The 15,068-nt window shown below is 56.9% G+C and overlaps 1 protein-coding gene and 1 pseudogene across 10 annotated transcripts in view; both read right to left on the bottom strand.

The window, feature by feature from the left end:
- The window catches only part of PPFIA1 (PTPRF interacting protein alpha 1), a 73,941-nt gene that overhangs the window by 23,166 nt on the left and 35,707 nt on the right, over window positions 1-15,068 (bottom strand). For 6 of the 10 annotated variants that reach the window (XM_036220489.1, XM_036220493.1, XM_036220491.1 and 3 more), the window contains 7 exons: window positions 13,468-13,599; window positions 12,142-12,204; window positions 10,855-10,934; window positions 8,274-8,409; window positions 5,879-6,102; window positions 3,689-3,920; window positions 1,586-1,615 (listed from right to left, as the gene is read on the bottom strand). In XM_036220489.1, the coding sequence (XP_036076382.1) occupies window positions 1,586-1,615; window positions 3,689-3,920; window positions 5,879-6,102; window positions 8,274-8,409; window positions 10,855-10,934; window positions 12,142-12,204; window positions 13,468-13,599 (897 nt within the window). The remainder of the gene's footprint in view (window positions 1-1,585; window positions 1,616-3,688; window positions 3,921-5,878; window positions 6,103-8,273; window positions 8,410-10,854; window positions 10,935-12,141; window positions 12,205-13,467; window positions 13,600-15,068) is intronic. The other 4 variants (XM_036220492.1, XM_036220496.1, XM_036220498.1 and 1 more) reach the window with 1 other exon arrangement.
- LOC118603503 lies at window positions 11,145-11,262 on the bottom strand (annotated as a pseudogene).

Raw genomic sequence — 15,068 nt, 5'->3', positions numbered from 1 at the left:
ACAACAAAGGCTCTAATGGCTAGAAATCATCGCTATGAAACTCAGGGACGGATTTCAAATACAGGTTAAAACAATGATGGGTCAAAACAAACAAAATAACCAAAAAGAACAGGACAGGGGTGTGAGCCACGCGGCTGAGCTGCACGGTAGCTCAACGGAGACCGACCGCGAGGGCAAAGGCCGCCCGCTGGGGAGCGAAGCGCGCGCCCCTCCCTGGCTGAGGCCGCCACCGGCTCCGCTGTGCGCAGCGCTGCCTCCCACGGGAAGCGCGCCCACCCAGGACGGCGGCCTCCCAGGTACGTGCCCACGGGCCACCTCAGAGTCAACTCGAAGGGGGAACTGCCCGAGAGCCCGGAAGTCACCTCGGCACGCGGCACATCCTCCTGGATTCACCCTCCCAGAGCCCCAGAGCCAGGCCCTCCAACAGCCAGTCAGCGAGCTCAGGGTCCTGCGAACGATGGGACCGGGCTGTCCCGCAGGGAGTAGAGCGACACCCTGCGCCCTTCACTGACAGAGCCCTGCACCCGGGAAAACAAGCGCAAGTCCGCAGGACGGAGGGTGCGCTGCGCCCGCCCCGGCTTCAGCCACTCGTCTCCCCGGGGGCGAAGCAGTCCGCGGCCGCCTGGGGAGCACGACTCTGTGGCGTCTTCACCTCACAGGGGAGCGAGCCGGGGCACCAAGAGGGCGAGCGGCATGCCCAGGTCACGAAGCAATCGGTGACGGGGCTGGGACTCGCGCCCGAGGTTCAGCTCAGCGGCCACCCGCACCGCGCGGGGCGGGCCCGCTCCCTGACCGCGCAGGGTTGTGCTGGAGCGCACGGCCAGCAAGGCTCTGGATGGCGGCACAGGCTGGACCAGGGCGCCAGTTCGGGGGACGAAGACGTCCTGGTCAACAGACCGTTTCTCACTGCGCTGGACCTCCTCTGAGAACGGGGCCCGGTCGTGGCCAGCTATCAGGAGAAGATGCCCCGACGCCCCGCCAGGGTCGCCGTGAAGGAGCCAGGAGCACCCGGAGAAAAGGCTCGAGCACAGTGGAGCGGCTGCGGAATCCGACGCGCCCGCACCGCACGGTTAAAGACCGTGCGACCCTGGGCGCAGCACGCGGCCGCTCTGGGCCTCAATTTCCACATCCGGAAAAGGGGGTAACAACAGTGACCTGCATCTCACAGCTGCTCACGAGACCAGGGAACAGACCCACGGCAGCGCCTGGCACAGCGGGAGCACACCGCATGCTGCCGGCTGACGAGCCAAGCCGGTTTTCCCAGATCTAAGACCCATGACTCTGCTTCGACGACAACGCATTCTCAAAACCGGGGATGTCTATAGTAAATAGGAACGCGACGGTTAGAAGGCAAGCAGGTGGGAGAAAGGCAAACCTTGCGCCTGTCCCGGAGTTCTGTGAAAACCGCCAGGGACGTGTTCCCAACAGAACAGTGTGTGCGGCGTGCTGAGTGAGTCTGCCCACTTGCATGACCGTGTCGGTCACTGGCCACGACACGACTGCACAGTGTCCGTGTGCGGGAGGTGGCAGGTGCTCTTCGGCACCCCACAGAGGAACAGGTATGTTAAAGCGCCAAATGCTTTACCTTTCTACGATGTTTCCTTAGATCACTAGGCTGACAGATGCGTGCAAAGAAATGAAGAGAAAGCAGGTTTACCACACACTTTGAATTTAAAAATTCAACAATCAGTACAGGCAAATATATTTTTTTTTAAAAGAAAAAGAATGACAGGACAAATATAAGTAAGGTAAATTTAGAGAAAATGTAACTGGAAATAGAACTTTTTTTTACCCACAAAGTTTAAATATAAGTTATTCAAGATTTACTAGAGAAACACTACAAATTATTACCCAGACAGATAAGATTCTATTACAATAGGATCTATTAAAACAAAGCATTTCACATGACAGAGGACCGTGACAGTTTTCTTTTCCAAGCCAAGCCTCTCTGTTACTTAGTTTTCCCAAGGAAAACGTGCTACACTCTAAAACATCAATCTAACTGGTGAAACAGTTATTGCAATACCTGCTGCAAAACTGATTAACTTTTCGTTAATCACCTAGTGGACATTAATGTAAAATCCTCACCTAGAATTTGGTTTAAAACTTCTCAAAAATATATTTGTTGATTAGAGCAGGGCACCCTATGAAAATACATAAAGGCTAGCAGTACACCCGAAACTAATTAAAAAATAATGTTGGATGCCAACCGTAACAAAAAATTTTACAAAAATCAAAGTTAGCATCATAGCAGGCGGACTCTTTACATTCTTAATTCATATGTTTTAAAGTCTATTAAAAGCATTAATTATGTATGTTCAATAAGTTGATGAGATTTACATCTTAAATGTAAACATCAAAACCAGAAAATATATTGTTTGTGACGTGACACCACTAATTCTACACTTAGTGGGTTCTTTACATAAGAAACACTTCGTTTATGAATTACACACAGCCTACATAGTTCTGAGTAAAACGACTGATCCACACAAATCACGCCTGTGTCCACATCTATTACCCAGTGCTACACTAAAATTCATCACTGCTGAGGGGGAAAAGGGCTATTTGATGGGAAGTGATGACAAAGCCCACTGGCGAGCGGGGATTAAACACAGGCACACGCTGAGGGCCGCACTGTCGCTGTTGCCTGAGCGCGCTGTCGGGGTGCCACAGCGTGGGTCGGGGGCGGAGGGGCTGCGGTCTGGATTAACAAGGATTAAACAGAAAAAAGGGGGGTGCAGGAAATCGAAACCAAGTGAGGGAGTGGACGCGCTGTCAGCTGCCGCGCAGAATTATGAAAACAAGGGGAAAACGTAGGGAACTGTTTTAACAAATTCTCTGAAAGGAAATACGCATGAAACCACAAGTGAAACTGTCAAAGCTTCAGGTATTAGATAATTAGCTAATGATGTAAATTACAAAGACTTTGTCAAAACACCTCAACAGGGACTAGTTACTGCTTCGCGTGCCACTAAGATGACTCAGGGCCGATTTCAGCCCATGCTGGCTAACAATGCAGCTGCAGATGAAGATGAATGGTAACGAAAAATCAAAGCGAGGGCTGTTAAGAGGCAGGATGTTTTCAGCACGTGATGTGAGGGACCGACACAAGGCTCTCGCAAAACCCAAAACAGACACGCGAGCGGGTTACACGCCTCAGAGCGCCGCGTGCCAGCAGAAGCCGCGCCTCGCTGCGCGTCCAGACGCTTCTCCGGGAAACGCGCGGGGCTGGTGTGCAGCGGGCCGTCAAGGGCACCGTTACGAGGGCTGGTTCGGTTGTTTGATTTGTTTTTTTGGCTGCAAGTCCTGCATCTTGCAACCAGGCACCGCTCAAATAAAGGAAGACGGCCCAGACTCCCTGCTCACCATGACGGCTACACTTTGTCAAACTGTTACACCTGGAAAACTACAATGTTTCCCAATGTTACACAAGTAAAAACTTCCGATGAAATCAGAATGACATGCTAAACTGGTCCTCTGGGTGTTAAAATTAATTCGTCTCTGTGCCATTTTTGAATGCTTAAATACTAGCTGGTTTTCAAAATCTTGAACCTCTGAGCTTAACAAATGCAAAGCAGAGTCTCTGATTTTCTTCTGGGTAAATAAAAAAATTGCACATTCGTACTGTCCAAGACTTAACGCGGGTGTGCGGGGGCGGGGACCGCAGGGAGCGAAGGCACCTACTTACCAGGGTCATGATACCTAGTCTGTCCACTTCCCGAGCTGGGCTGTGCGGGATCCTGCGTGGGGTGGACCGGCCGCTGGTAGGCGGGGAGGAGCCGGCCAGCGAGGAAGCAGGGTAGGGGGGGATGGCGCTCATTGATCTAAAACGACCAAGATTGTCCAGGCTGCCGCTGCCCACGCGACTCTCGATCTCCTCCGCCCGCTGCTCGGTGTTCTCCTTCTCCTCCTGTATCAACCTGGAAGAAACGATCCGGTCGCCCTTCCTGCGCCCGCACTCGCGCGTCTGCGGATGAGAACTCCGCGTTCTGCGCCGCGGAAGCGAACTCCAGCGGCAGCTTCGAGCAGCGAGCGCTCCAGCGAGGGTCCCCCTGCTCGACCGTCCACAGACTCGGTTTCAGAACGACACTAAGCAAATCCTCCCCTGGGTCTCAGAGCTGCTTCTGGAGACTCGCGGTGGATTTTACGTACACTATGCCCTGCCGGGGAGGGTGGCAGCGTCTCGCTGCACAATGAGGCGTTGGGACGTCACAGCCCTCACGGTCCCTGCTCTTAAAGCAAAGCTGCACACTTATCTATCGACTTTTTCAACTGGAAATCGGGACCTGACACAAAGAACCAAACAAAAGTATTAGCTGATGGACCTCTGTCTCTCAGCCTCGTGTGAAGTGTTTGTGTCGACCACGCTGCGTCCATCTGGAATTCTCCAACAGCAGTTTTAGATCTGACAGTGCACATTTTAATATTAAGCTCTAGGATTTTTGTAGTAACTTTCCCAATTAGAGTTCTTCTTACACATTCTGAAAGTTTTTCCTGTCATTGATAAGTCAGTGGACAGAATTTACCACTTACATCAGGTCAACTTGTTGCATAAAGATCACTTTCACCTAACAACGCACAGCGAAAAATAAAAGCCGAAGTAGCTAAACCTGTACTCCCCACGATGGCGGGGAGAGACTATTCCAGAGCCCTTCCGTGTTACACAGGGCACGTGGAAAGCGAGCTTCCGAAGTCAAAAGCGTAGGCGGCCCAGCTCCCCTCCCAGTGCAGAGCCCGCGGCCGTTTCTGGTGCCGACTCCAGCCCTGCTCCCCTCGCGGGCAGGGACGGAACAAGACCTGGGCTACAGCAGCTCTACCCAGACCCGCCTCAGGGTCCCTGGCGTGCGGCTGCATCAGGCCGACATGGCGGGCCTCCGGGAGGCCTGGCCCCATGCTGGCCTGTGTCCTGTGCCCGCACACCTAGGGCCCCCGTCAGCGCCCTGACCATCCTCTGGGTCCCACCCCACAGCTGGCCCTTTGCTGTGTAAATTTACTATCATAATTGCTAGGAAGATTTTTAGAGAAAACACTTTTAAAAAGTGTTTAAGACAAAAAAAGATTCCGACACACATCCTTCGACCACTCCTGGCTCTGCAGCGAACCAACATCCACATCACGTTGATTTAACACAGCGAAATCTAAGTCTGCCTGGGAGCTGGCCACCCCCACGGCGCCAGCTCTCCTATCCGGTCCCAGGCAACCGCGTGACACACACCTGGGAACGTGCGGCTCTGAAGGACACGCATCAGTGCTCTGCAGGTGGACCCCTCCTCGGCACTGCACCCTCCTCGGGGTTGAGCTGGGGGGACACTCAGGCTGGAGGTGCCGCCCCCGCTTTCTACTGCATGTTCGCCCTTGCTTGCTGGTGGCCTGAGCTTTGCCGTCCCGCCTAGTAAGTCACTGGAACCCTGCTCCTCCTCACTCCCAAGCACGCCTGGCTGGCAGGTCTCTTCCCGACCCTGAGGTGCCCGGCCCCCCACACGGCCCCCCACACTCCGGTCTGGCAGGCCTCCTCCCACGTGTTCCCCGGCTCTCTGCAGCCCCACCTGCCACCCGGGGAGCCTCCCAGGTGCACGCTGGGCTCCCCTGCCGAGCTCCCCAGCTGTGTCCTTGGCTTCTGGGGGAAGGGGTCAGGCACCTTTTGCCCCTCCACAGTATGTTACACAAACGTGCCCACACCACACACGTGGAGAGGGTGCCCTGGCTGGCTGAGTTTTATAATCGAGGGCAATTTCAGAACTTAAAATTCTTAAAACAGAAAGTAGGGTTCATCATTCCAGAACATCAAGAACACGCTCCCCGTGTGTTCTGCACGTCTCTGGGGGGGCCCTGCCTCCTCGGGGGTGCTGGCGCGTCTGGGCTGCGCGACCGCCTGTACCTGATCTCTTTGTTGATGGCGTCCAGCTGCTCCTGCAGCATCATCGCCAGGGTCTGGGCGTCGGCCTGTCCACTGGGTGACAAGAGAGCAGCTGAGCTGAAGAGCGTGTCCCGGTCATCCTCGCCGTCGGACACGTCGACGTCACTCTCAAACGCCTGTGCCACGCTGGCCAGGACGCTGGCTTGCTGGGCGCGTTCCCAGTCCTGCTCGTTGAGGGTCTGCACCTGCGGGTCAGGACAGTCGGCCTCAGCAAAGATGCTCAGGGACACCCACGCTCGCGGCCACGTGACGAAATCGGCAGAAGCTCAAAAGATTGTAACAGACGCCCAGAGATTCTGGACAGACGGGCCATGCTTATCAGCTGCTGGCACCTGCTAACACAGCATTTGAGAAAAAGGGGAAGCGGCAAACCTGCCACTGAGACGCCTCGCAGCAGTCCTGCCTCAATGGGATCGAGGCGCAGATGACAGAGGCAGAAACGAAGCTCGGAAACTGACAAAACATCCCCTCGCCACGGTCAGCCACGCCAGCGGAGGTGAGCGGCCACGTTCGGCCCACGACGGCGGGACTCACCGCGGCTGCCGTGCTGTTTCGCTGACGTCACTGAGTGACTTACAGCTCAGGGACTGGTTCCCCGATCCCCCCCTTTCCGAGGCTGGTGCCAAGGAGCACAGACAGGAAGGGGCAGCGGAGCGAAGCCAGGGGCGCAGCCTGGTGTGCGCCACTCGGCACCCACAGAGCGGTGGGTTCTGCAGCCGTGTCGTGGGGGCCACGCGACCCCCCGCCGTCCCTCTCCTCCTCCCCTGCAGCGAGGGTCTCGCCCAGCCGCCCCCGCCACGCTGTCGGAGCCACCACAGGAGGGAGCGACAGCACCGCGAGGCTCCAGCGCCGTCTCCCGCCGGCTGCCACGGCACCGCTGTTCCCACACGGCGCAGACTCCCCACGAAGCCGCCTCCGCTTCTCCTCCCGGCCCCTCGCGCTCGCCACCAGCGGGCTCGGCCCACGGTCCCTCTGGGAAAACCACTCCACGGGCGCACCGTGGGCCTCGACCTTCGCCTTGGCTGCCCGCCGACCTGCGCCCCGGTCCTCCGAGCGCCTGGCTCGCTGGCTCCAGGCCCCACGCTCTCCAGGCCTCCTGCCTCGCACTCCCTTTCGATCCCCATCCGCACCCCACCTCCAGCAACAAGCACCCGCTTGGTGACTTCGTCCTGTCCTCTGCTGTACGCGGCACCTGTACAACCACGACCCCAAGTCTTCACCTCTAGCTGAGACTTCTCTCTTGGGTCTGCCCTGACTCACCCCCTGGGACGTCTGACAGGCCCGTCAACCTGAGCAGGGCCAATGCTCCAGTGTCTCTCATCTCAGGACAGGCCCCACCTCCGGCCGCGTGAGCCTGGACCCTGCAGACCTGGCCCGTCTGTCTCCTCTGCTCGCCAAGCCACTGGTGCACCTGCTGACATGACTTTGTATCTCCAAGGCCACTTCTCTTCCCTCTTTCAGGTCTTTGTTTGGATGTCACCCCCCTGGTGACTCCTCACTGGCCACTCGATTTAAGTGATCGCTCCCCTCCTCTTGCTACAGCTCGGGGTACCCCGGACTTCCTTTCCCTGCTGACTGCCATCTAACATACTGTGGTGCTCTGAAGTATGCTCACGAACCCTTCGGCACCCCTCCCTCTGAGAGATGGAGGGTGCGTCTCCCCGCACCCCCGAGTGGGGACAGGACCTGCGACTTCACCGTAAGGAGCAGAACGCCATGGACGTGAAGGCGTGCGGCGTGCAGACCAGGGCCCCGACGGCCGTGGGGCCTTCTCCTTCACCCTCGGAATGCGCCGAGCGACGCCACGGCCGACGGCGTGAAGACGCACGCGGCCCACGGAAGCCCATGTGGAAGGCGCCGAGCCCTCTCGCCCAAGGCCAGGTGAGGCCCAGGCAGAATCGCCTGCTAACACGCCCCGAAGGGCACGGCACTGAGCCGGTCGTGCTCCTCGCTGAGCCGCGGGAAGCTCTGGAGAAACTCGCTACCATGCCGCCAGGTGACGCGCACTCACACCACGTTCTGCTTCCATGTCCCGCGTGTCCCCCCACTGGGGTGTGAGTGCTGGGGGTGCAGGCCTTTCGTCTGCTTTTTGTTCACTGCGGTAGCCCTAGGTGCGACATGACACTTGGCCCAAACTTGTTCAATGAATGTGAGTGCTCAAAATACAGCAACGTATACAAAAACACATGCTGTTTAACAGACAAAAATACAAAAATACCTGAACTCCCAAACATGAATTCTTTTCACTAAATGAATACTGTGACCCCTGAACAACACGGGGGTGAGGGACACGCTGGGGAAGAAAAACAAAAAATCCACACACAACTTCGGGGCGGGCCGAGGGGCGGGGCCTTGCCTTGGAGGGCTCGTCCCGCAGCGCCGCCAGGCGGCCTTTCTGGGGGCGCCGCAGCACCGCGCCGCTGCTGTAGGGCTCTGCGGGGCCATCTGCCATCGGGAAGCGGAAGTCCGGGACGCTGCCCAAGTGCGGCCGGCTGGAACACACAAAGGGACAGGTCATGATGAGAGGGCTGAGCTGTCGTCGAGCCGGAACCTGTCAATTCGGGGGACAGGCAGCTGCAGAGAAAAGGCCCCCACGGCGCCGCCCCTGCCAGCGCTTACTCCTCCGCCCCGCAGCAGGGCCCTGCTGTATCCGGGACGACCGGGCGACTGGCGCGGGTGCCGCGGCCTGGAGCAGACGGGGAGCAGCCACCAGGTCCGCAGAAACGCGGGGCCCGTCCGAGGTCTCCCGGGCTGCCCGGGAAGCACGCCGAGGCCACTGCTGGCCCCCGCCGGCCCCATCTGCCGGGTCCCCACGCGCCTGCGAGGCTGTCGCAGGGCCCCAGGGCCACCGCTGCGGCGCATGCGGCCCGGACGCGGCAGCGTGCTTTCACGTCTGCCCACCGAAAGCCAGGCCTGTGTGCAACCAGACCGACAGACACCCCTCCTGACGAAGCCTGTGATGCCGGCTGAGGCGCGAGCACCCATGAGGCCTCCCCGCGGAAGTGAGCCGCGCGTTCGCCCCAGGAAGGCGTGGCCGAGAAACAGGTGCGCACGCCGCGCGCCTCGGGCCCGCCCCGCGCCTAGCGCGCCGGGCGCTCTCGGGAGAGACGGGCCGGGCGGCGTCTGCATTCGCCGCAGACCCCACGACCTGGGCCAGGGAAGGCCGCCGTCTGATCACCCCCCGCGCCCGTGCTCGCGGGCCGCAGACGGGCCAGTGTGACGTGCGGGCCCGCCGCCCGGGTTCACGCAGCCCCATGTCTCCCGGACCGACGTCTTCTCGAAGCGCCGCGTGGGGTGCGGCGCATGCGCGAGCTGTGGCGTCCGGCATCCCTCCCGCCCAGCCCTCTGCGCCCCGCGTGCCTTCGCTCGTAAGGAGGCTGCCCCGCCTTCCAAATCGGAGGCGAGCTGGGCACACGCCACACCCCGCTCGCGGCACTGGATAGTTCCTGGAGCCTCTGCGCCCACAATGCCCTGGGCTCTGATACCCTCGTCCAGGCTGAGTGCCCCCCGCCCTGCCGCTCTCGTCCGGGTCCGAGGCGCCTTCGCCACGTCCACTCTACATACGGAAGCCCAGCGCCAGCCTCCTCCTTCTCCCTCCGGGCACTCTCTTGCTGAGGGGGTCACAAGACGACTGACTCCACTGCAAGGTCGTGCCAAATAACCCGAGCTTGCCCCGCCGCCCCACCAAGGCCCGAGCCACGCCCACCGTGCCTCGTCTTCCCGTCTCCCCCACTGCTACAGCTCCCACTGCGTCTCTTCTAAGCCACTTGACACACCGTCTCTGGGGCAAACCCTTCCTGTGTCCAGCCTCTCCTGCCCTGTCTCCAGACCATAGCCCCGTGTGACCTTGGCCATGACTAGAGCACATAGCTCCTCTCTCGTCTTTTGCTTTTCATAACACACGTTGGCCCAGCAAACAAGCGCAGGGCTTCTGCATCGCAACAACTGCCCCGGCTCTGTACCCCTCCGAGTTCCCATGCTGGCTCCCCTCCCTCCATCACTCAAACTCCGAGAGTGACAGACGCCGTGTCCGCTTTACCAGCAAATCAAACACGTCTGCCATGTCTACCACACTGGTGACGCCAGCCTTTCACCACCCGGACCCTGATCAGCTGACCCTCCGCCCAGGCCCCTCCGGGCACAAAGGCTCTCCCTCTTGAAGCTCCACCCCTGGCGCTGTCAGAGACAGGCAGGCTTCTGGCTCTGCCTCTCTGTCACTGTCTTCACGGATTTCTCTTCTTTCTAGAAGCAGGTTCAGTAGAGACACCCACAAGATACTCCAGACGTCTGCAAAAGCAGACACGTGAACATTGCCCCTTACCACTTCAACAGCTTTGCTGGCGTTTAACCCTCGCGTGATGAGTTTTTATAAAGAAAGAAAGTTTAAATCCCGTAGTGAGAATGACTGCCTCTGTGACAATGACAAGCCAGGTGACCTACCCACAGCAGCCGCTCAAAGTCATGTTTCAACAGACTTTGAAATGACGACGTGTCATTAACCTTCAGAATCTCCTGGAAACTGTAAAAAGGACGAGGACCGCGCTGAACACAAGACATCAGGACCCTGCACGTGTCGGCTCCCTCGGTGGGCACCTCCCGTGACTGCCACTCCCAGGTGTGCAGCGCTTCATCCGGCACCTTGGGCCCTGTCCTTCAGCCCCTGCCCCATCGGTGCCACACTCTGTGGGGTCCCTCGTGTGAACACACCCAAAGACGAACCGATCACCCCCCTTTTCCCAACACCCCCTTTGTTCTGCATCTGTCACCAACACAGCCCTCTCTCTCCCTGGCACCAAACCTAGACCCCTGGAGTGACGCGGTACTCCGCCCTCTCGCCTGCTACCAAGTCAGGGGCTCCGTGGGGCCGGACCGGGAGCCGTGTCCGGTGGCACTGCCCTGGCACAGGCGGGGTGGGGCTGAGATGCTGGGCACCGTACCCATGGTGGAGCGGAGCGCCTCGCAGCCTCGTCTGGTCCAGCTCGGCCCTCAGCGCTTCGACCTTCAGCACGAGCTGCTCCTAGGAAAAAGCAAGTGACGCACACTGCAGCGGCCTTGGGGTTTAAAATCACTCACGTCGAATGTGCTCAAATGCTGCTCGTGACCATGGCAGGTTAGTGAACGGTTACGAACACTCGAATTTTTTTTTTTAAGGCAAGGCAACCCTTGGTTGGCCCCACAGATTGCGAGGACCTTGTCAGTTTATAATCCCCTATTTTTTTATTTTTTACGCCTACAGCACCTGGTCTTCCTAGGTGGTCTCCCATCCAAGTACTAACCAGGCCCGACCCTGCTTAGCTTCCAAGATCAGACAGGATTGGGCTTGTTCAAGGTACATGGCCATAGACTGAACACCCAACATTTTAATTCCGAGGAAATTTTCTCCATGAGTCCTAAGCATACACACTCAGACCAAATTAACTTCCGAAACCCTATGAATAAAAGGGCACGTTTTAGTCCTAGGGAAGTTTCAAGAGGAAACATCGAGCCATTAACAATGACTAACTTTGTAAAGAGAAGCATGACTTGAGGGCGGGGGGCACAGTTCCCGTCTGCTGCGCATGCTCAGCTGTCTCACACAGAGCACGTCCACTCACGCACCATCTGTATGCTTGGCCGTTTCTGTACGTGGTCTGCTAGGTCTACAATCCGCAAAACTGACAAAGGACTTTGAGTCACCCCATCAGTTCTGGATCTGTGCTGTCCCAGACAGGAGGTACTGGCCATAAGGTGGCTACTTAGCAGTCGAAATGGCACTAGTTCAAATGGACATTTCCTACACAGCAGATTTCAAAGACTTAACATGAAAAAAAAAACCCTGAAGTAGCCCATTAAATTTTATATTAATTACATGACAAAATAACATTCTGACTATATTGGGTTAGATAAAATTTCACCTGTTTCTTTTGCTGTCTTAAATGTAGATACTAGAAAATTTTAGATTATATATGTGGCTTGTGTTATCCTTCTGTTGGACAGCATTTCTAGATAAAAGGTTTATGTTAATGTTTTAGTTTTCAAATGAACCCAGAACAGAATCCAAATTCTGAACTGCACACATTGCCACACTCAAAACCCTTGGCAGTGCTAGGAATCTTACGGCCATGGGCTAGCTGTGAGGAGGGTGAAGTCGACTTCCGCCAAACATCTGTAGCAAACACAGTGGCAATGAACTCAGCTCAATTCAGCTATTAATGGATTTCTCAACTGTTTGAAGACTTAAGTACCTTATCATGTTGAGTTTCTTCTAATTGCTTTTTCATATTTTCAACTTCTCGTAATAGAGAATTCTGAAAAAGATAGACAGTCCTTCAGTGCTGATTCTTGAACATGTTCCACGTAACAGCGTATAGCTACACGTCTGTTTACAATAATAACGTATGTCCCAGAAAAGGGATGGGCCACATAGATGTACCAACAAGCGGTGCCACGCGTCCAGAGTAAAATGCTGACGAGGCCAGAGTAACTCTTAGTAATAATTCGCATGTATAAAATTTACTCCGATCAACTTTCTAAACGTGAACTAAGCCAAGTTCACGGTGCAAGTCCATTTGATCGGTTGAAATGGTTTGCGAATGCTCTTGCAATTCGTCACTGGGAAACCTGACACGAGCCTCAAGTGTGTAATTCCTATCTCAGGTAAAAACATGCCTAGCTTAGGTTGGCCCCACTGATCAAGGAAGACATGAGGCAACTGTCCCATGTGGCCTCTAATGACGCATTTCACAACGGGCCCTGTGTGAAACGACTGGTCCCTCAAACGAGCATGGCCCCAGGTGCCACCTCAGGGCCGTGTCTCAAGGCCCGCGGGTCCCCACGAGCCAGGTCTCATCAGATCTGAACCCCACTGCCCCCACTGGAGCTTCTCCGTCACAGACTCCAGGCCGCCCCGTTCTCCGGCTGCAGCTAAAGCATCCCACGCCTGGGCTCACAGGCTTCCGACCCGAATGACGAGAGGAGGCAGGGTTTGGAACATGATGCTGCCTGTTTCCGGGTGACTAAATCCTTCACGTGGCACCGCACGTGTCCCTAGAGTGCTTCGTTTACAATGAGACGGAAATTAACTTCCAAATCAAGAGCAAGGAGGGGGTGTGTGCTGGGCCCTAACGGAGCCGAGTGCAGAGGCCGGCAAGCGAGGGCTCGCCCGACGTGTGGCCCGCAGCCTCCGCCGGTAAACAGTGTCCCCGGGACACAGCCGCGACAATGCATGTACGTGCCGTCTACGGTTGCTTTCATGTTAATTACTGGTTAGCATGAAATTATTCATTTCCTTAATCATAATTAGTAAAAGGCTAAAATGTTTACAACTGGGTCCTTTAAAGGAAGTTTACTGACTCCTGTTCTAGAGAAGGAGAACGATACACAATTTTCCACACGCAATGACTGTGCAAGGACGTGACAAACGGTAAGGTAATTCCTGAGTGGGCACTTTAAAGAATGACGTTTGCTTTCTCTAACGGCTGTTGACCACCGCCAGGCACTGTTCCTGGGAGAACGTGCACGGGGTTTCCGTGGAGGGAGGGCGAGCTTCAGGGCCGTCTGGGGCATCCGACCTTGTCCTCCAGAGCAGCCATCCTCTCTTTAAGGTGAAGCTGAAGCCTCTCATTAGATTCTGAAAGAAGCTTGTCGACGGTGTCTGATAAACGTTTATTATGTTCTTCATTCATTTTTTCTCTCTGCCTTGCCTGAAACAAGAGAAACAAAAACTTGGCAACTTCAAGTACAGGTTTGACAATCACCTCCCAGGTGCCAAGGACTGAGGGTACGCCACGCGCCCTCCTTCCCCGGGCTGCTCCTCCCCGCCGCCGCGGAGGACGCCGCACGAGAACCAGAACCGGCTCGCGGCTGAGCAGCGCAGGGACGCGTCTTCGAGAGATCACTAGTGTTTTATGAAACTACCGTAATTTCATGGCTTAAAAAGCTTGTTTTAGCCCTGTGTCCTTGGTAAACACAGAAGGTAAGTGGAGGAGACAGGAAGTGCTAAGGGGGCAGGTGGCGGGAGCGCGGTCGCCGAAGCCAGTGGCCGGTGCTCAGGGCTGGTCCTCGCGGAGGGCGGCATGGCCGGGGGCTCGGGTGTGTGCTGGAGCCCTGGCTGGGGAGCAAGCCCATGAGGATGCGCCGAGGTCCTGGGCGACCGTCGCCCGTGCTTTGGTTCCCTCCTCCGTGAAATGTGGGTGCCAGCGTCCCCTTTTTCAAGCAAGTGTGTGAGGATTACACAGTAAACACCGAGAGTCATGCCCACCACGCCACAAGCACCATCTGGAGGAGACCATGCCACACGACAATGAATCTGCACACGAACTTTTTTAAAGCAAAACAAGTTAAAAATCACCTTGAACCACCTGTTACAAACTGAACCCCCATTCCAAAACCTGTCCTTCAGAACCAAAAGCCAGTTCTGAAAGTCACGGAACGCGTCCCTAACCAGGCGGAAATAGCCGAGAGCAGCGTGCGTGCGGGGAGGCGGGCATCTGCCCCACACGCGGCCCCCTGACGAAGTCGGGCTACGCTTCCTGGAAGCGCGCGTCTGCTGCTCGGCAGGCCACGGCCCAGAGCACAGGTTTCCAGTGAAACGGAATCTGATGACCTGCACTGATGCCGGAAGGCTGGTGCCGGCTGGACCTGGGGCTGCCGCTCGCTCTGTCTCCTGGGTGTGCCACGCTGGCACCTGACCAGTGACTCTTCGGGGAAAATGCTCTGGGGTTCGCCTGACGCAGACCTCCATGCCCTTTCCGCCACCACTGAAGCCCGCTGTCCTCTTGCTCAGGAGTACCTGTGCGTCTGGAGTAATAACTCCGTATTCCAGGAGCAAGGTCAGGCCTGCGACCTGACTGTGGGACTCCAGTACCACACCCTGAGCAAGGAGACTCAGTATCTCAGCTGACGTGCCTTACTCTAATTTCGGGGGGACCCCGGGCCAGCACCTCCAGTTCGAAGGGCATCCAGACGGTCTCACTTGTACCTGCAGCAGCTCCCTGACAGGCCAGAGCAGCAGGAAGCCTCCGGGGACGTGGGGACCCATCTGCCCCCTGCGGCACTGCCCACGGGCACCATTTCTTCCCCTGCCGCCGATGCTGACGGAGGACGGCCCGTCACTCACCAGCAGGCAAGTCGCAGACATGGCCACAGGCCACGTGTGCACGTGGCATGACTG

Source organism: Rousettus aegyptiacus, unplaced genomic scaffold (genome assembly GCF_014176215.1).
Source record: "Rousettus aegyptiacus isolate mRouAeg1 unplaced genomic scaffold, mRouAeg1.p scaffold_m13_p_5, whole genome shotgun sequence".
Taxonomy (NCBI): Eukaryota; Metazoa; Chordata; class Mammalia; order Chiroptera; family Pteropodidae; genus Rousettus; species Rousettus aegyptiacus.
Note: the sequence above shows the minus strand (reverse complement) of the source record. Positions and strands in the feature narration are given on the sequence as shown.